The sequence below is a fragment of the Sceloporus occidentalis genome, unplaced genomic scaffold (genome assembly GCF_023333645.1).
Source record: "Sceloporus occidentalis isolate IW3139 unplaced genomic scaffold, rSceOcc1.0.p SCAF_2, whole genome shotgun sequence".
NCBI lineage: Eukaryota > Metazoa > Chordata > Lepidosauria > Squamata > Phrynosomatidae > Sceloporus > Sceloporus occidentalis.
This window is the reverse complement of record NW_028316982.1, coordinates 78294995-78316530: the sequence shown is the minus strand read 5'-3', so window position 1 is coordinate 78316530 and position 21536 is coordinate 78294995. Positions and strand designations below refer to the sequence as shown.

General features: G+C 39.7%; 2 protein-coding genes across 3 annotated transcripts in view; both read right to left on the bottom strand.

Moving 5' to 3' along the window:
• The window catches only part of LOC149318586 (scavenger receptor cysteine-rich domain-containing protein DMBT1-like), a 247983-nt gene that overhangs the window by 103984 nt on the left and 122463 nt on the right, over nt 1-21536 (bottom strand). The window lies entirely within an intron of this gene.
• LOC149318587 (scavenger receptor cysteine-rich domain-containing protein DMBT1-like) lies at nt 1115-9685 on the bottom strand. 2 transcript variants are annotated; one of them, XM_089510085.1, is made up of 6 exons: nt 9659-9685; nt 7585-7620; nt 6202-6380; nt 3930-4321; nt 2389-2660; nt 1115-1611 (listed from the first exon to the last, which is right to left on the bottom strand). In XM_089510085.1, exons 3-6 carry the CDS (start codon nt 6355-6357, stop codon nt 1463-1465), a joined length of 969 nt encoding a protein of 322 aa, XP_089366211.1. In that variant the 5' UTR covers nt 6358-6380; nt 7585-7620; nt 9659-9685; the 3' UTR covers nt 1115-1462. The 2 variants fall into 2 exon arrangements, with proteins under 2 accessions (XP_089366211.1, XP_089366210.1); XM_089510084.1 differs by lacking the exon at nt 9659-9685 and having other exon boundaries at nt 7585-7653.

The following is a 21536-nucleotide window of genomic DNA, read 5'->3' as shown; positions in this document are numbered from 1 at the left end:
TAATATGAAATTCCTGCCAATGCCTAGGGAGTTAAAGTAAGTATTCTGCTTTAGAAGGAAAGGGGCGATGGCATAATAATAGAGAATTGGTCTGTAAGATCCTTTGTTAAGTATCCAATAAAAAAAATCCTAGCTTTTATGTTAGTATTTATCCTGGCCATCTGAATGGCATTCAAGAGTCTTAAAGTGAAGTTCTTCTACTGAACTGAATGGGAAATCCGGCTATAGGCTAAACCACTGTTTTTACATTTCTGGCAAATAACTGTATACTAATTAAAGTGTACCAAACTTAAACTTGGTAATCAAAATAGGTGAAATATGTTTGGCTATATATTGCTAAGCACTCCTTTTTATTTTTAAAGGTTTCAATAAACCTTTCTAATGCCACATATTCTTACAATTTACCTTTCTGATACCACATATTCATGACAATGTCTTGACAATCCTTCATGAAATGTAAGAAGAAGGAAGGGAGTGGAAAGGGAAAAGGAATGTAGCAGCGCCTTAAAGCCCAATCGGTTTTTATTTTAGCATGAGTTTTCATGGATATAAACCCATTTCTTCCAGTTTAGTACAGAGTGATATCCAGATCTCCAAATATAAACCATATAGAGTGTAATGGGATGGATTCAGAAAGAGGTCACAACTGTGCAAATATTTCTTTCTTTATTATTTATAGTATTTATACCCCACTCTTCAGCCAAAAGGCTGAGAATATAATATGCTTCATATAGGACCTGAAGCCTGGATATCATTCTGTACTGCACCTGAAAAAGTGGTTTTATATTCACAAAAGTTAATGCTAAAATAAAAACCAATTACTGTTAAAAATGCTGCCACATTCCTCCCCCATCCCTTCCTCCTTTTTATGTTGCAAAGTGAGTTCTATGAATACTTCGTGAAACATAGTAACTCTCTCTATATATCTAATATATGTAATTTTCACATATAATATTTGAATATAGAATTATGATGACAACAAATGCATCACATATAGAACTTTAATCCAACATAGAGAGAATATTAACAAAAACTATTTTAAAAGCAATGACAGTTATTCTATAATGTCATTTGTTTGACATAACTTTGGGAGCAAACAATTAGTGGCCCTTCAGATGTTTAGGATAGTAATTCCTATCAGCCCCATCCATCATGATCTTGTATGAAAGATGACTGAAACTGCAGTGCAAGAACATCTTGGAAGTCACAATTTCCCCATCCATGTTGTTACCAATAGTGGGAGGTTTTTTTCAAATCAGAATAATTCTTTAAATTCCAGTACTTCAATTTAACTAGGTTGTGGTTGAAGCTTTAACCTACATAATAAATAGTTACAACTTGTTGATGTGGTAGATTTCAAGAACTTACTGGGAGGAAAAACAACTTTCAGAAATAGATATTACAAATGTATTTTTGGATTCTGCAAAGAAAGTGCTTAATGAAACTCTACAGGATGTTGACATCAGTAAATTTGTTGATAACTTTTTCTTCTCAGTTTACTGCTTAGAAGAAAACCAGACAAAACCAAGACCATAGCTGCCAAAAGTACAGTAGCAACAGTAAGTGGGCTGACAGCTTCATTCGTTCCGGGATTCACACTCTCAGCCAGTTCTGTAAATGAGAAACACAGATTGAAATAATTTGTCATAGAATCTAAATATATGCCTATAGGTATCATCAGAGAATCCATTCAAAACCTTAGGTTAATGTCAAGTTCTACATGTTCATCATTTGATGGCAAAGTAACATGATGATTCACAGTATGGCTATCTATATCAGATGAGTTTTGCTTTCAAACAAAATAGCTTTCATATTTACAAGCCAAAAAGTAATGAACATGCATGAAACTCAGCTTAAAATTTAAGGGCTATAATATGCAAAAAGTAGTTCAGTAGGATAATCTCAAATTCAAGCCACTTAAGCGACCGTTTAAGGAAAAGCAATGTTTTGTAGAACTATGGATACAAAAGTCCAATAGAATGAATAGAGTTATTGTTGTGCCTTCTTCCAAAGGACATAATGCAGATTCTTACAAACACACTACTAAAATTGTGCTAAAATTCTGTGCTAAAATTGTGTTTGGAATGGTTTCCCTCAATGCATTATTTCATTTTAAGTAGCTATACTCTATGAACAACATGCTTGAGGGAGTGTTTCAACCTGTGATGGACTCCCATGCTTTCAGCTGGTAAAAATGGGAATAAAAGAGATACCAGCATATACTGTATAAACAATAGTAAGATGATGTCCTATAAGATTAAAATGATCATATTCAACATTTTATTGAGGGCCAAACATTTCGTTCTATATTCTATGGAATTACTTTAGAAAATATATTTTAGAATTCTTGCTATAGCAAAAAGAGTATTGATCATACAGAAAAGTTACCCTGTCTTTTGTCTTCATTAGCTTTTCCCTGACGCCTGAACGGTCCTAAAACAACATTCACTTTGTCCTCATCTTCATCTACAGTCCTCTTTTTTCTGCTTAAACATCCCTGGTAGCATCGGGAAGAGTAGTCATTTTCTATGCATACTACCAGCTTGCATTGCAAATAAACTTCATTGTGCTCATTAAGAAACTTAAAAGCCTTGAGTGTGAAGCGAGCTGTATTGTTGCTTGGTGAATACAGACTTCTATAGGTGGAGTCTCGTATACATCTGAGGAAAAAGATCACAGTCGTATCAGCTTTGTTTAGATAAGAGTGGACAATTTCCAAAGTTTGTGGGATGTACATGGCCCCTAGACCTGAAAAGAATGCACCTGCCTACTATACTGTCAACATCCGATATAAAAAATGTCTTTTGAGACTTAAAAAGATATCTCATACCTCTAGAGGGTGGGAGGAAAATTCTATCTTGTTTATCACCCCAAGCCTTTTTAGGCTAGGGATTGGTTCCAAAACAGAAGTGGCTAAAGGTTTACTTAAGCTTAAGAAGTACAAAATCCTGAAGCTGGCCACCAAATGGATATCATTTTCTGCTATCAGCATGAGTTTTCTCACAGAACAATCCTGGAAAGTGCAAGGGGCCTTTTAAAATGAAAACAAATGAGAATGCTGGGAGCTGGGTGTGACCATTGGGCTGCATTTTATCGCCACATAATGACCTTCAAATCTATCAATTTGGCAAGGACAGTCCTGATGAATCCTTTATTGTCCCACTTTTTCAGATGCTTTTAAAATGTCCCAATTTCTACTTCAAAGTGAGTTCTAAGTGCAGAAATACTTTGCACTCAACTCAGTGGGAGAGCAAAGAAGAATGTTCAGTTTTGCCCTTCCCAGTAGACCCAGGCAAAAACTGACACAGACTCTCCTAGCTTCTGTGGTCTTCCTCATCAACAACATTTGTCATCTTGACCACATTCCTGTGTTATTTGGCCACACATCTACCTGTTTTCATGTGTGGAATTTTTAGATTTTTATTCTAGGTGAACACTTTATTCAATATACTGATAGGAGTAATTGCTAGCGTTCTTAAGTAGGTGCTCTTAGGTGATTAAGGGTCATGTGGGGAAGGGTGAGAAGAAACCCTAGAATAGTGATAGCTGGGATCCAGATGTCAGAGGGGGAAAGTCAAAAATATTTGGAGCTTGTGCAAATAGAAGGAAGTGGGTAGAAGCAGTATCATTATTGTGGAGAGAAGGAATAGTAGTGGTATCTGTGTCAAGGGAATGGTGAGAAAATAATAATAATACTATTACTATAACAATGAAATTATAGCCTTCACATAATAAATACATTTTTAAAAAGTCCCTGAAGGTACAAAGTCTTCCAAAAGTTGCCCACCCCAATATAAATAAATAAAGTAAGTAAAGATCCATCAGCACAATTACTTTTTGGATTGTGGTCCCCATCTTAGCTGATCCATTATATACATGAGAAATAATGTAAAATAATTATTCTCATATCTACAGTAAATAACACTCACCCACTTCTGATTAAGTCATAGGTCAAGGTTTTGAAGTCATGAGCAAAGGGAGATGCAACACATGTGTCTACAAATAGTACTAGGTTTGGATCAGAACTGTTGAGAGTAGCTTCAAAGTATAATTCTTGATCAATTAAAACATAGTATGGAGAGGTATGAACCTCATAGGAGAAAGATGATGTTGGGTAGAATCCAAGATTTATACTGTAACTGCCAACACGTTTTTCAGTAATGTCGACAGAATTTTGGGCAGCAAACATTGTTTCTACAATGGTGTTCTCATTCATTTCACACATGATGTGAAACTGAAAGTTTCTTTTTCTTGTAATAATATAACCAGATGCTGATGTCTTGATGATGTTGGAGTAGATTATGGTTCCATTATTCCTTTCCTAAACAAGAAGAAGAAGAAGAAGAAGAAGAAGAAGAAGAAGAAGAAGAAGAAGAAGAAGAAGAAACCAAGAATACATTATCTCAAAAATATATGCAATTTATTTCGTGTCATATAACACAATATCAATCCTTGACCATTTTTTAAAAGTACTACCATCTATCCTCATCTATAAACCTTAAAATTTATGCGCACAAATTGCCCCCCAAATCCCAGATTGACTTATTTATGGGTCACTATGGAAATATAATAGCAGCTCTTTCAGATTTCCCCATGCGGTGTGGAGAGGAGTTTAGCAAGAAAGAGCCAAGCAGAAAGAGTCCTAGGTGGTTGATTGATATTGCTGTTTGTTTATGAGTCCCCTTCCTGCTGGCAAGTCTGACAGAAATGAAAGCTGAAATGATGAATAAAAGCCTCAATGAGAGTCGCTCTTGCCATACTCACAGTGAAGGAGCCTCCAGGCTTTACCCTGGACCTATTCACAGGTCTTGGCAAAATCCATAATTTTGGCCCCAAAATCTGACCTCGACTTATACATAAGGTTGACTTATAGTTGAGTATATACGGTAATATATTTTAGAATTAAAACAAACAAACAAAAACCATCTTAGGGTTCTTCCACATTGATCCAAAGGAGTGTCAGCCCTCATAGTATAGTTCCTTGGAGTTTGCCAGATTTTCCCAGTTGTAGTCATCTCTGCTATTAGGCTAACCATATCTATTCTGTTCATAGCAATTTCTTGGACCTGTACTAGGGCTCTTGAAGTTTTGTTAAATGGTTTTCCGACATGGTACTATAGTTTGGCAGGCAGCTTTTCTCCTCTCCAGATTTTTTGTTTAATAATAATAATAATAATAATAAATAAGATTTATTTATAGCCCACCCAATCATGAAGAATCCGGACATGTTACAACCGTAAAAATAAATTTAAAAATACAATAAAATACAAAATTAATTCCTACCCAACCCCCCATCCCAATGGTAAAACTACAATTAAATAATCTGAGGCCTGGTCCAGACGGGCCAAATGTGCCGTGCTGGCAGCATACTAGGATTAAGGGACCACGCGGCAACCTCTCCCTGCTTACAGAAAATACTCCAAGATATTCTAACCTACAGCAGGGGAGATGGTGTAAAGTAGTGTAGGCTTAATGGTTAACTAACCTACACTACTGATCTCATTAATAGGCTCCTATGTATAACTACACATGTCTCCTCATATGTGTACAGGACTGGTGAAAATGCACTAACTCATTGGAGATTCTTGCAATCACTTGGAGCTGTGAATAACATTCTGCCACTCCAAGGGCTCATTTACACCATCCAGAATACTCTGGGAGTCCCTGGAGGTCCTAAATTGCCCGCCACCGCTGCTGCTGTGGACACATCATTCTGAGGCTAGAACGAGGCACTCAGCCATGATAATGACACTGGGTGCCTCATTCTGACCACAGAGTGATGCACCTACAGCAACAGTGACAGTGGGAGGCTCAGGGCTGCATGAGAGAAGGCAGCTGCCACTGTTCCTGTGAAGAGACCAGAAAAACGATAGCGAAAAGTGAGTTTAGGGAATGGAAACCCTGAATCAGGTCTGGGAGTCATGAAGACAGTTATGACCCAATTCAGGGTTTTGAACCTGTGTTCTGTAAACAAGACACAGTGATGCCAGAGGGAGTCTGGGGTATTTAGTAAATGCAGATAAGGCCTAAGGCAGGTACCCCAAAGCACTCTTTGGTAACAAATGCCACCTTACTATAGCTAAGGCTTTTGACTTCACACTTGTCTTACTCCACATGTAGGACAGCAGTGAAAATGGGTATGGAAAGGGGTATAGCTTCAACTATAACCAAGCAATTACCAAGCAATTAATACATTCTTACCTGTCTTACAGTGCCACAACCACTGAATGGTATATTGAAGATCACATAGTCTTGTGAAATCTGTGGTTTACAGGGTGAGTCTGAGGAATTCAGATATACTTCCCATGCATCATAGCCTAATGATCGAAGATAGGTTCTGTGGATGCGTGCAACCATGTACTCTCCAGAACATGAGAGTGCTGAAGGATAGTGGAAAGGAGGGTAAACAGCATGATTCAAATACGTTTAGACATTAATTGAATTAATACTATGATTTTGCTTGTGGCCTAGTTTCAACAAATTAAAGAGAAATTTCTATTGCTACATTGGTGTGATACTCTGTAAACAATTGAGTTTGTTGCCTTTTAATGGCATCCAAAATATGTGACTTGAGAATATCATTCCACTTTGCCTACTGGGAGAAGTAGCCTTGTTAATCAACACATCATTTTGGGACACTGACATATTTGGGGGAGAAAAGTCAGTTTCAGTATTTCCTTTTAATGTATAGACTTTTGGGCCACACAAAACAACAAAGTCAGTGTTCATTCTTGGGAATCCAACTATTTCTATTAAAGGAACCAGTCTATATAAGTCATGCAGATTGACTCACTCTGATGTCTATATTCTCAGTAGAATTAACATGTGAAAATATCCCCTAGATTTCAATCAGAGTCATTCAGCTATGTGTAAGGTCACCTCTGTTGTTCCTATAGACACATTAATAAGGGTTTTTTTAATTCCTAGTGCTAGAGTTTCACGACCACATCCAGTGATTTCTGCTGTCAGATGATAAATGCATGCTAGTATTTGACACTCTGCCTAGCGAGTTGTTCACAGTTCACCATCAAATATCTGGTATGTAAGGACTATTTATTCTTCTAGCATTAATCCTAACCAAGATACAAATAACACATGCCACACCATCATGTAAAAGAGGCTATACCATCTCTTATGTCTTGTAAAACTTTTTCAAGAGGCAGTAGTCAAATCAGAGAAAGGATGGGAAAGACTGCGATGTGCTTAAATTTTCTTCGAGAAGATGCATTTACTCCTATATCTGGAGTAACATGGGAAAGGTCAAAGCAAACAGGAGCAGAATTTCATGAAACAACTGGGTGGGTAAAGTTTCAAATAATAATTTCTTTTCCTTTCCCCACTGCAAACCATCCTTCTTTGAGATGATTTTCAAAAGAGAAGGAACAAATGGAATTCCATTATGTTTTGCTGCAATGTAGTATTCAATTTGTTTTTTTTCCAAGGGAAACTGGTAATAAAAGTTGATCTTAGTTTTCTAAATGTCACATAATTTATCCACGCAAGTTAATTTTTATTTGGACTCTTACTCAGATTTGCATAAGCATATGTTACAACCAGGATCTGTGTGGAGAGAACTGAACTTACATCTTGAAGAAACTGATGCTGAAGTTGTAGCAGGAGCTGTGAAAATTGCAAACATGCAAAAAATTAGGATTGCTCTGTGTCAGATTAACATTTCAAAAGTTAAACCTACAATAGTCTACATGCTCTCACTTTCTCATTTGTTAAATAGCAAAACAACAATGATATTTGTCCTAAAATATCCTGTAAAGATTGGACAATCTACACTTTAACACAGTAAGAATGGATTAGAACAGGGGTTCCCAACCTGGGGGTCACCAGGTTGGGATTCCCCCCTGCCTCCCTCTCCTCCCTTTTTCCCCGCTGGTGCCGGTGCTAGTGCCGGCAACCGCGAGGAGAAGGGGACGGGGTCGCCTCCTCCCCTCCCCTTCTCCCCATGAGTGCCATCGAAGGCACACGCAAGGAGAAGGGGAAAGGGCCGGGGCCGCCTCCTCCCCTCCCCTTCTCCCTGCGGGTGCCATCGAAGGCACCCATGAGGAGAAGGGAATAGGGACGGGGCCGCTTCCCCCTCCTCTGCTTCTCCCCACAGGTGCCAGGCACCCGCGAGGAGAAGGAGACAAGGAAAGGACTACAAGCCCCAGCAGCCTTTGCACCTGGAAGTCCTGCCCCTTCTTCCCTGGTAGCCTCCCTGATTGGTTGGGAGGCTGGAAAGAGACGGGACATCCGGCCGCAAAGGCCGCTGGGGCTTGTAGGCAGTCAAAAGTCCCACCCGTTCCTCACCTCCCAACCAATGAGGGAGGTCACGGGCGGGACTTTCGCCTGCAATGAGGGTCGCAGCCCAACAAAGGTTGGGAACCGCTGGATTAGAGCATGTCCATGCTTGGATTCATTTCACATGTAATCAATGGCCCAGTCCAGATGGGCCAAAACAGACACCCTTGTCACATGCAAGAGGTGCCTCGGGGCGGCACTACTAGATGCCCCTCGCCCCTCGCATGTGACGAGGGTATCAAAATGGCAGCACCCTGTACAGATGGGCACTGCCATTATGATGTGGTGGACGCATAGTGTTTGCACGTCATGGTGCCATTACGATGTCACGAGTGCGCCATTGGTGCACTGTGAAGTCGTAATGGCGTCCCAAGAAGAACCCGCTTTTCACAGGTTCTTTTTGGTCCGTGGGGAAGCCCCGTGGTCTGGAGGCTGTGGCTTCCCCGCGGACCAAAAACCAGGCGCCAGCAGGCCACTCTTTTGAGCAGTCTGTACCCCGCCAATATGTCCTATCTAAGAAAATGTTGGTCAGGGTTCAAATTATGTCCCTACACATAATTTGAAATCCAACATGGCAAATATGTGGAAGAGTTTAGAATATCACACAAGGATAAACAACTTTTGCCGAACAAGCTAAATTTAGCCCATAAGCTACATATTGTTTCACAGTGCATAAGAGCATGAAGAATCTGTTATGCCACAATAGCCAGCTGCTCATCTGGGTCATGAATTTCACAGGTCTGCTATAAGTATTGTTTTCATTGATTTCATTGACCTCCCCTCATACCGACCTATACAGAATTCTTAGTCATACTCTTTGTACTAATATTATTCATAAAACATAATTCCCATATATCACTGAATCTAATGGTAATAGTTGCAACACAAACAACTAGTACAATTAAAATTATACATTTAAATTATATCATATGCACAACCCAAATGTATTTACATACATATAGTTTCACGTAGTTAAAGTGAAAATTTGGTAAAATGTGATGTTTTTAAAGAAAATTTTAAAAGAATAAAAATCACCCCACCTCTTAGAGAATTTTAAGCAGAAACAAGTAAATGCCACAGGCCATTTCTGCCAAAATATAGATATTTGAGGAACAGTGCTGTCACCCACCCACTTAGGGTGTCATCTGATGTGGTCCACATCACCCGCACACCTCTAGTGATGCCACTGCAGGGTGTTTAAATCAAATATTCTATATTTCAGCTATGATTAAAGCCTCCCTTCTCAATTACTAGTATTTCAGTCCTGACTTGGAGGCATGAATTGTGTCATATCTAGTTTCAATATGTCAGGCTTAATCTTTTACTTCATATAAAGTGACCGATATGGAAAAGGGGAATATCTTACCAGCAGTTTCATTGTGAGGGGCACTAGTTGTTGTCACATCTGTAAGAATAAATGACATTATAAAAAGTATAAATACTGATACTAGCGATTCCAACAATTATCTGCAATAATTCCAGTCAGTGCTGAAAATACATTGGATTAGATTTCCAGGGAGCTTCAGCTAGTGGACAATGTGGCTACTAGAAGTGTACAAATGATATATACAGATATAGGTAAATGGGAACATATTACACCAATGTTGAAAGGGCAGCCTGTGCTACAAGTGTTACTAAAACAACAAAAAGCAAAGGGGCCATTCATCAACCCCTTTTGCCTCTTAGAGAATCTTCAATAAACCTTCCTTCAAACTGGGGATTTACAATAGCCATGCTCCTATTAAGTTATTTGTTCAATATTATTTCGTGTGGTTCTCCATTTTGTGTCCCTCTCTCATTATCTGATCATCCAAAACTGGCAAAAGCATAGAAGCTTTGCTTTTCCCATACACTCCTTTACCCTTGTGCCCATCATCCCCCCCCAGAAGAAGAAAAAATCACCTGTTGGGGAAATTGTTATGTTTCCTGTTCATGTAAAGAAAGAAACAATGATAGTTTAACTATAACTCTTCAAGCCATAATTCGATTACCATTAGACAGTGGGATTCAACCCACATGATCTGTTCTATTTTTAAATGTTATAATTTTTTAAACATTTTTAAACAACAGAAACAGGTAAATGCTACAGCATTGAGGATTAGTAGCATCGTCGTCCTACTCAGGTTGTCACCTGGTGCGATCTGCACCAGTCATACCACTCTAGTGACTCTAATTAAAGCCTCCTTTCTCAGCATCCCAATCCTGTTTGGGAGGCATAGATCTGGAAAAGCATGAATTGTGTCATATTTAGTTTGAATGTGCTGATTTTTACTTCATAACAAGTGACCAATATGGAAAAGAGGAATATCTTACCAGCAGTTTCACTATGAGGAGGGGCACTAGTTGTTGACGCTTCTGTTAAAATAAATGACATTATAAAAAGTACAAAAAACAATACTGGTGATTCAAACAATTATCTGCAATAATTCCAGTTAATATTGAAAAGACATTGGATTAGACTGGCAGCCAATAGTTATGTCAGTTTTAAAAAGTCAGTCTCTCTCTCTCTGACTTGTCTGCTGAACCAGACCTGCAAACCTACACACACAAATTGGACCCACCAACTTCTACGTTAGGTAGTATCTCCATTAGAAAGCCTAATGTCTATCCCACATTTACTACGTTATTTCCTGAGTCTTGTATGAATGTGTGAGCGTATGTGCCTGTATGTTTGAATCCTTGTTTCCAATAAAAGAGACATTGATTGTACTTAGAGCCTCAGCCTCATTTCTGGATTTCTAGTTCCTGGTATACAGATCGAAGGGGCGATCCCTGAGGTGTAGTAACAGGCCTCCTCTTGTGACCTTGAGCTAATTAAAATCCCCATTGATAATTTGGTCACTGTTCACTGTTACAAGATTTCCAGGGCGCTTCAGCTAGTGGAGAATGAGGCTACCAGACGTGTAACAGGTACAACTGACATATACAGATATAGGTAAATGGGAACATATTACACCAATGCTGAAAGGGCAGCCTGTGCTACCTATTTGTGTGTGTATTAACTTTAATGTCCTGGTTATCCCCCCCAAAAAAGTTCTAGTTATCTACACAGCTTCTCAATCATTTTTCCTTACATTATCATCCTCAAGACGTAACACTATCAGGGAGGCTCTTTGCCCAAGTTTCTTAAGTAAATATGAGACAACAGGGAGAGAAAATTTTCTTTTGTGCCACCACATTTTTGGAATAACACCCATGGAGGTGGGACTATTCAAAACCTTTTTATCTATATAGCCATTGCCGTTTGTAATTTTGTATGTACTGATAATGATGTACCTATTCTGATGTACATTCTGTCTTTTTTCATTTAACTGTGTTTATGCAGTTTTCTATTTTTATTGTATTCTGTTTGACTGTAATACTGTTATACAGAAAGTTGGCATCAGTAAGGATGAAGGCTTTTTCAATATTTTAATCAAATAATAAAAGAGCCTGATAGTAATGTGCTGTTAATAACTAATTACTTGTAATTAATTCTTTTTCTAATGACATTACTGTTACTAGCATAATATTGTGTATATATAGTGTAAGTGTAAGTGTATACAAGTGTTACTAAAACAACAAAAAGCAAAGGGGCCATTCTTCAACCCCTTTTGCCTCTTAGAGAATCTTCAATAAACCTTCCTTCAAACTGGGGATTTACAATAGCCATGCTCCTATTAAGTTATTTGTTCAATATTATTTCGTGTGGTTCTCCATTTTGTGTCCCTCTCTCATTATCTGATCATCCAAAACTGGCAAAAGCATAGAAGCTTTGCTTTTCCCATACACTCCTTTACCCTTGTGCCCATCATCCCCCCAGAAGAAGAAAAAATCACCTGTTGGGGAAATTGTTATGTTTCCTGTTCATGTAAAGAAAGAAACAATGATAGTTTAACTATAACTCTTCAAGTCATAATTCGATTACCATTAGACAGTGGGATTCAACCCACATGATCTGTTCTATTTTTAAATGTTATAATTTTTTAAACATTTTTAAACAACAGAAACAGGTAAATGCTACAGCATTGAGGATTAGTAGCATCGTCGTCCTACTCAGGTTGTCACCTGGTGCGATCTGCACCAGTCATACCACTCTAGTGACTCTAATTAAAGCCTCCTTTCTCAGCATCCCAATCCTGTTTGGGAGGCATAGATCTGGAAAAGCATGAATTGTGTCATATTTAGTTTGAATGTGCTGATTTTTACTTCATAACAAGTGACCAATATGGAAAAGAGGAATATCTTACCAGCAGTTTCACTATGAGGAGGGGCACTAGTTGTTGACGCTTCTGTTAAAATAAATGACATTATAAAAAGTACAAAAAACAATACTGGTGATTCAAACAATTATCTGCAATAATTCCAGTTAATATTGAAAAGACATTGGATTAGACTGGCAGCCAATAGTTATGTCAGTTTAAAAAGTCAGTCTCTCTCTCTCTGACTTGTCTGCTGAACCAGACCTGCAAACCTACACACACAAATTGGACCCACCAACTTCTACGTTAGGTGAGTATATCCATTAGAAAGCCTAATATCTATCCCACATTTACTACGTTATTTCCTGAGTCTTGCATGAATGTGTGAGCGTATGTGCCTGTATGTTTGAATCCTTGGCGGGATACAAACCGTCGCTTTGCGGCGGTCTCCCACCGGCGCCATTTGCTCCGCGCGGGAGTTGCAGCAGCCAAACCGCGCGGCTCCCGCGCGGAGCAAAAAGGAAGCTCCATTTTGGAGCTTCTTTCCGCGGTGCACTGATGATGTCGCGAGGCGCCGCTGGCGCATTCGCAACGTCATAGGTGCTGCGACACATCTGGACGCTATGCGTCCAGTATGTAAAGATGGCGGCGCCCATGTGGAAGGGGCGCCGCCATCTTGTACGTATTCTATATGTACTAGGGTTAGGGGGGTGCGGAAGCACCGCCCCTTCCTAACCCTAGTACGTATAGAATACGTACTATATGGCGGTTTGTATCCCGCCCTTGTTTGCAATAAAAGAGTCATTGGCCTGTTACAGACTGCCAAAATAAAGCTGCTTCGGGTCTCTTTGGAGGTATGCTATTTAAATGATGAATGGGTCCTAAGAGTCCAGAGGTCGCACCAAAGCCACACTCCATTCCTAAGCACTGGAGTGCAGCTTTGGTGCAGCTTCCGGATTCTTAGGATGCATGCATCATTTAAACAGCATACCTCCAAAGAGACCTGAAGCAGCTTTATTTTGGCAGTCTGTAACAGGCCATTGATTGTACTTAGAGCCTCAGCCTCATTTCTGGATTTCTAGTTCCTGGTATACAGATCGAAGGGGCGATCCCTGAGGTGTAGTAACAGGCCTCCTCTTGTGACCTTGAGCTAATTAAAATCCCCATTGATAATTTGGTCACTGTTCACTGTTACAAGATTTCCAGGGCGCTTCAGCTAGTGGAGAATGAGGCTACCAGAAGTGTAACAGGTACAACTGACATATACAGATATAGGTAAATGGGAACATATTACACCAATGCTGAAAGGGCAGCCTGTGCTACCTATTTGTGTGTGTATTAACTTTAATGTCCTGGTTATCCCCCCCAAAAAAGTTCTAGTTATCTACACAGCTTCTCAATCATTTTTCCTTACATTATCATCCTCAAGACGTAACACTATCAGGGAGGCTCTTTGCCCAAGTTTCTTAAGTAAATATGAGACAACAGGGAGAGAAAATTTTCTTTTGTGCCACCACATTTTTGGAATAACACCCATGGAGGTGGGACTATTCAAAACCTTTTTATCTATATAGCCATTGCCGTTTGTAATTTTGTATGTACTGATAATGATGTACCTATTCTGATGTACATTCTGTCTTTTTCATTTAACTGTGTTTATGCAGTTTTCTATTTTTATTGTATTCTGTTTGACTGTAATACTGTTATACACAAAGTTGGCATCAGTAAGGATGAAGGCTTTTTCAATATTTTAATCAAATAATAAAAGAGCCTGATAGTAATGTGCTGTTAATAACTAATTACTTGTAATTAATTCTTTTTCTAATGACATTACTGTTACTAGCATAATATTGTGTATATATAGTGTAAGTGTAAGTGTATACAAGTGTTACTAAAGCAACAAAAAGCAAAGGGGCCATTCTTCAACCCCTTTTGCCTCTTAGAGAATCTTCAATAAACCTTCCTTCAAACTGGGGATTTACAATAGCCATGCTCCTATTAAGTTATTTGTTCAATATTATTTCGTGTGGTTCTCCATTTTGTGTCCCTCTCTCATTATCTGATCATCCAAAACTGGCAAAAGCATAGAAGCTTTGCTTTTCCCATACACTCCTTTACCCTTGTGCCCATCATCCCCCCAGAAGAAGAAAAAATCACCTGTTGGGGAAATTGTTATGTTTCCTGTTCATGTAAAGAAAGAAACAATGATACTTTAACTATAACTCTTCAAGTCATAATTCGATTACCATTAGACAGTGGGATTCAACCCACATGATCTGTTCTATTTTTAAATGTTACTATTTTTTAAACATTTTTTGAACAACAGAAACAGGTAAATGCTACACCATTGAGGATTAGTAGCATCGTCATCCTACTCAGGTTGTCACCTGGTGCGATCTGCACCAGTCATACCACTCTAGTGACTCTAATTAAAGCCTCCTTTCTCAGCATCCCAATCCTGTTTGGGAGGCATAGATCTGGAAAAGCATGAATTGTGTCATATTTAGTTTGAATGTGCTGATTTTTACTTCATAACAAGTGACCAATATGGAAAAGAGGAATATCTTACCAGCAGTTTCACTATGAGGAGGGGCACTAGTTGTTGACGCTTCTGTTAAAATAAATGACATTATAAAAAGTACAAAAAACAATACTGGTGATTCAAACAATTATCTGCAATAATTCCAGTTAATATTGAAAAGACATTGGATTAGACTGGCAGCCAATAGTTATGTCAGTTTAAAAAGTCAGTCTCTCTCTCTCTGACTTGTCTGCTGAACCAGACCTGCAAACCTACACACACAAATTGGACCCACCAACTTCTACGTTAGGTGAGTATATCCATTAGAAAGCCTAATATCTATCCCACATTTACTACGTTATTTCCTGAGTCTTGCATGAATGTGTGAGCGTATGTGCCTGTATGTTTGAATCCTTGGCGGGATACAAACCGTCGCTTTGCGGCGGTCTCCCACCGGCGCCATTTGCTCCGCGCGGGAGTTGCAGCAGCCAAACCGCGCGGCTCCCGCGCGGAGCAAAAAGGAAGCTCCATTTTGGAGCTTCTTTCCGCGGTGCACTGATGATGTCGCGAGGCGCCGCTGGCGCATTCGCAACGTCATAGGTGCTGCGACACATCTGGACGCTATGCGTCCAGTATGTAAAGATGGCGGCGCCCATGTGGAAGGGGCGCCGCCATCTTGTACGTATTCTATATGTACTAGGGTTAGGGGGGTGCGGAAGCACCGCCCCTTCCTAACCCTAGTACGTATAGAATACGTACTATATGGCGGTTTGTATCCCGCCCTTGTTTGCAATAAAAGAGTCATTGGCCTGTTACAGACTGCCAAAATAAAGCTGCTTCGGGTCTCTTTGGAGGTATGCTATTTAAATGATGAATGGGTCCTAAGAGTCCAGAGGTCGCACCAAAGCCACACTCCATTCCTAAGCACTGGAGTGCAGCTTTGGTGCAGCTTCCGGATTCTTAGGATGCATGCATCATTTAAACAGCATACCTCCAAAGAGACCTGAAGCAGCTTTATTTTGGCAGTCTGTAACAGGCCATTGATTGTACTTAGAGCCTCAGCCTCATTTCTGGATTTCTAGTTCCTGGTATACAGATCGAAGGGGCGATCCCTGAGGTGTAGTAACAGGCCTCCTCTTGTGACCTTGAGCTAATTAAAATCCCCATTGATAATTTGGTCACTGTTCACTGTTACAAGATTTCCAGGGCGCTTCAGCTAGTGGAGAATGAGGCTACCAGAAGTGTAACAGGTACAACTGACATATACAGATATAGGTAAATGGGAACATATTACACCAATGCTGAAAGGGCAGCCTGTGCTACCTATTTGTGTGTGTATTAACTTTAATGTCCTGGTTATCCCCCCCAAAAAAGTTCTAGTTATCTACACAGCTTCTCAATCATTTTTCCTTACATTATCATCCTCAAGACGTAACACTATCAGGGAGGCTCTTTGCCCAAGTTTCTTAAGTAAATATGAGACAACAGGGAGAGAAAATTTTCTTTTGTGCCACCACATTTTTGGAATAACACCCATGGAGGTGGGACTATTCAAAACCTTTTTATCTATATAGCCATTGCCGTTTGTAATTTTGTATGTACTGATAATGATGTACCTATTCTGATGTACATTCTGTCTTTTTCATTTAACTGTGTTTATGCAGTTTTCTATTTTTATTGTATTCTGTTTGACTGTAATACTGTTATACACAAAGTTGGCATCAGTAAGGATGAAGGCTTTTTCAATATTTTAATCAAATAATAAAAGAGCCTGATAGTAATGTGCTGTTAATAACTAATTACTTGTAATTAATTCTTTTTCTAATGACATTACTGTTACTAGCATAATATTGTGTATATATAGTGTAAGTGTAAGTGTATACAAGTGTTACTAAAGCAACAAAAAGCAAAGGGGCCATTCTTCAACCCCTTTTGCCTCTTAGAGAATCTTCAATAAACCTTCCTTCAAACTGGGGATTTACAATAGCCATGCTCCTATTAAATTATTTGTTCAATATTATTTCGTGTGGTTCTCCATTTTGTGTCCCTCTCTCATTATCTGATCATCCAAAACTGGCAAAAGCATAGAAGCTTTGCTTTTCCCATACACTCCTTTACCCTTGTGCCCATCATCCCCCCAGAAGAAGAAAAAATCACCTGTTGGGGAAATTGTTATGTTTCCTGTTCATGTAAAGAAAGAAACAATGATACTTTAACTATAACTCTTCAAGTCATAATTCGATTACCATTAGACAGTGGGATTCAACCCACATGATCTGTTCTATTTTTAAATGTTACTATTTTTTAAACATTTTTTGAACAACAGAAACAGGTAAATGCTACACCATTGAGGATTAGTAGCATCGTCATCCTACTCAGGTTGTCACCTGGTGCGATCTGCACCAGTCATACCACTCTAGTGACTCTAATTAAAGCCTCCTTTCTCAGCATCCCAATCCTGTTTGGGAGGCATAGATCTGGAAAAGCATGAATTGTGTCATATTTAGTTTGAATGTGCTGATTTTTACTTCATAACAAGTGACCAATATGGAAAAGAGGAATATCTTACCAGCAGTTTCACTATGAGGAGGGGCACTAGTTGTTGACGCTTCTGTTAAAATAAATGACATTATAAAAAGTACAAAAAACAATACTGGTGATTCAAACAATTATCTGCAATAATTCCAGTTAATATTGAAAAGACATTGGATTAGACTGGCAGCCAATAGTTATGTCAGTTTAAAAAGTCAGTCTCTCTCTCTCTGACTTGTCTGCTGAACCAGACCTGCAAACCTACACACACAAATTGGACCCACCAACTTCTACGTTAGGTGAGTATATCCATTAGAAAGCCTAATATCTATCCCACATTTACTACGTTATTTCCTGAGTCTTGCATGAATGTGTGAGCGTATGTGCCTGTATGTTTGAATCCTTGGCGGGATACAAACCGTCGCTTTGCGGCGGTCTCCCACCGGCGCCATTTGCTCCGCGCGGGAGTTGCAGCAGCCAAACCGCGCGGCTCCTGCGCGGAGCAAAAAGGAAGCTCCATTTTGGAGCTTCTTTCCGCGGTGCACTGATGATGTCGCGAGGCGCCGCTGGCGCATTCGCAACGTCATAGGTGCTGCGACACATCTGGACGCTATGCGTCCAGTATGTAAAGATGGCGGCGCCCATGTGGAAGGGGCGCCGCCATCTTGTACGTATTCTATATTTACTAGGGTTAGGGGGGTGCGGAAGCACCGCCCCTTCCTAACCCTAGTACGTATAGAATACGTACTATATGGCGGTTTGTATCCCGCCCTTGTTTGCAATAAAAGAGTCATTGGCCTGTTACAGACTGCCAAAATAAAGCTGCTTCGGGTCTCTTTGGAGGTATGCTATTTAAATGATGAATGGGTCCTAAGAGTCCAGAGGTCGCACCAAAGCCACACTCCATTCCTAAGCACTGGAGTGCAGCTTTGGTGCAGCTTCCGGATTCTTAGGATGCATGCATCATTTAAACAGCATACCTCCAAAGAGACCTGAAGCAGCTTTATTTTGGCAGTCTGTAACAGGCCATTGATTGTACTTAGAGCCTCAGCCTCATTTCTGGATTTCTAGTTCCTGGTATACAGATCGAAGGGGCGATCCCTGAGGTGTAGTAACAGGCCTCCTCTTGTGACCTTGAGCTAATTAAAATCCCCATTGATAATTTGGTCACTGTTCACTGTTACAAGATTTCCAGGGCGCTTCAGCTAGTGGAGAATGAGGCTACCAGAAGTGTAACAGGTACAACTGACATATACAGATATAGGTAAATGGGAACATATTACACCAATGCTGAAAGCGCAGCCTGTGCTACCTATTTGTGTGTGTATTAACTTTAATGTCCTGGTTATCCCCCCCAAAAAAGTTCTAGTTATCTACACAGCTTCTCAATCATTTTTCCTTACATTATCATCCTCAAGACGTAACACTATCAGGGAGGCTCTTTGCCCAAGTTTCTTAAGTAAATATGAGACAACAGGGAGAGAAAATTTTCTTTTGTGCCACCACATTTTTGGAATAACACCCATGGAGGTGGGACTATTCAAAACCTTTTTATCTATATAGCCATTGCCGTTTGTAATTTTGTATGTACTGATAATGATGTACCTATTCTGATGTACATTCTGTCTTTTTCATTTAACTGTGTTTATGCAGTTTTCTATTTTTATTGTATTCTGTTTGACTGTAATACTGTTATACAGAAAGTTGGCATCAGTAAGGATGAAGGCTTTTTCAATATTTTAATCAAATAATAAAAGAGCCTGATAGTAATGTGCTGTTAATAACTAATTACTTGTAATTAATTCTTTTTCTAATGACATTACTGTTACTAGCATAATATTGTGTATATATAGTGTAAGTGTAAGTGTATACAAGTGTTACTAAAACAACAAAAAGCAAAGGGGCCATTCTTCAACCCCTTTTGCCTCTTAGAGAATCTTCAATAAACCTTCCTTCAAACTGGGGATTTACAATAGCCATGCTCCTATTAAGTTATTTGTTCAATATTATTTCGTGTGGTTCTCCATTTTGTGTCCCTCTCTCATTATCTGATCATCCAAAACTGGCAAAAGCATAGAAGCTTTGCTTTTCCCATACACTCCTTTACCCTTGTGCCCATCATCCCCCCAGAAGAAGAAAAAATCACCTGTTGGGGAAATTGTTATGTTTCCTGTTCATGTAAAGAAAGAAACAATGATACTTTAACTATAACTCTTCAAGTCATAATTCGATTACCATTAGACAGTGGGATTCAACCCACATGATCTGTTCTATTTTTAAATGTTATAATTTTTTAAACATTTTTAAACAACAGAAACAGGTAAATGCTACAGCATTGAGGATTAGTAGCATCGTCGTCCTACTCAGGTTGTCACCTGGTGCGATCTGCACCAGTCATACCACTCTAGTGACTCTAATTAAAGCCTCCTTTCTCAGCATCCCAATCCTGTTTGGGAGGCATAGATCTGGAAAAGCATGAATTGTGTCATATTTAGTTTGAATGTGCTGATTTTTACTTCATAACAAGTGACCAATATGGAAAAGAGGAATATCTTACCAGCAGTTTCACTATGAGGAGGGGCACTAGTTGTTGACGCTTCTGTTAAAATAAATGACATTATAAAAAGTACAAAAAACAATACTGGTGATTCAAACAATTATCTGCAATAATTCCAGTTAATATTGAAAAGACATTGGATTAGACTGGCAGCCAATAGTTATGTCAGTTTAAAAAGTCAGTCTCTCTCTCTCTGACTTGTCTGCTGAACCAGACCTGCAAACCTACACACACAAATTGGACCCACCAACTTCTACGTTAGGTGAGTATATCCATTAGAAAGCCTAATATCTATCCCACATTTACTACGTTATTTCCTGAGTCTTGCATGAATGTGTGAGCGTATGTGCCTGTATGTTTGAATCCTTGGCGGGATACAAACCGTCGCTTTGCGGCGGTCTCCCACCGGCGCCATTTGCTCCGCGCGGGAGTTGCAGCAGCCAAACCGCGCGGCTCCTGCGCGGAGCAAAAAGGAAGCTCCATTTTGGAGCTTCTTTCCGCGGTGCACTGATGATGTCGCGAGGCGCCGCTGGCGCATTCGCAACGTCATAGGTGCTGCGACACATCTGGACGCTATGCGTCCAGTATGTAAAGATGGCGGCGCCCATGTGGAAGGGGCGCCGCCATCTTGTACGTATTCTATATGTACTAGGGTTAGGGGGGTGCGGAAGCACCGCCCCTTCCTAACCCTAGTACGTATAGAATACGTACTATATGGCGGTTTGTATCCCGCCCTTGTTTGCAATAAAAGAGTCATTGGCCTGTTACAGACTGCCAAAATAAAGCTGCTTCGGGTCTCTTTGGAGGTATGCTATTTAAATGATGCATGGGTCCTAAGAGTCCGGAGGTCGCGCCAAAGCCACACTCCATTCCTAAGCACTGGAGTGCAGCTTTGGTGCAGCTTCCGGATTCTTAGGATGCATGCATCATTTAAACAGCATACCTCCAAAGAGACCTGAAGCAGCTTTATTTTGGCAGTCTGTAACAGGCCATTGATTGTACTTAGAGCCTCAGCCTCATTTCTGGATTTCTAGTTCCTGGTATACAGATCGAAGGGGCGATCCCTGAGGTGTAGTAACAGGCCTCCTCTTGTGACCTTGAGCTAATTAAAATCCCCATTGATAATTTGGTCACTGTTCACTGTTACAAGATTTCCAGGGCGCTTCAGCTAGTGGAGAATGAGGCTACCAGAAGTGTAACAGGTACAACTGACATATACAGATATAGGTAAATGGGAACATATTACACCAATGCTGAAAGGGCAGCCTGTGCTACCTATTTGTGTGTGTATTAACTTTAATGTCCTGGTTATCCCCCCCAAAAAAGTTCTAGTTATCTACACAGCTTCTCAATCATTTTTCCTTACATTATCATCCTCAAGACGTAACACTATCAGGGAGGCTCTTTGCCCAAGTTTCTTAAGTAAATATGAGACAACAGGGAGAGAAAATTT

Excerpts from the sequence above, each read along its gene's own strand:
- LOC149318587 (XM_089510084.1), bottom strand. The coding sequence starts at position 7,639 with ATGTTTGCAATTTTCACAGCTCCTGCTACAACTTCAGCATCAGTTTCT. Across the intron at positions 4,322-6,201 it reads GTTGTGGCACTGTAAGACAG|GAAAGGAATAATGGAACCAT; the intron begins GTAAGAATGTAT and ends CTTCTTGTTTAG. Across the intron at positions 2,661-3,929 it reads TATGACTTAATCAGAAGTGG|ATGTATACGAGACTCCACCT; the intron begins GTGAGTGTTATT and ends CTTTTTCCTCAG.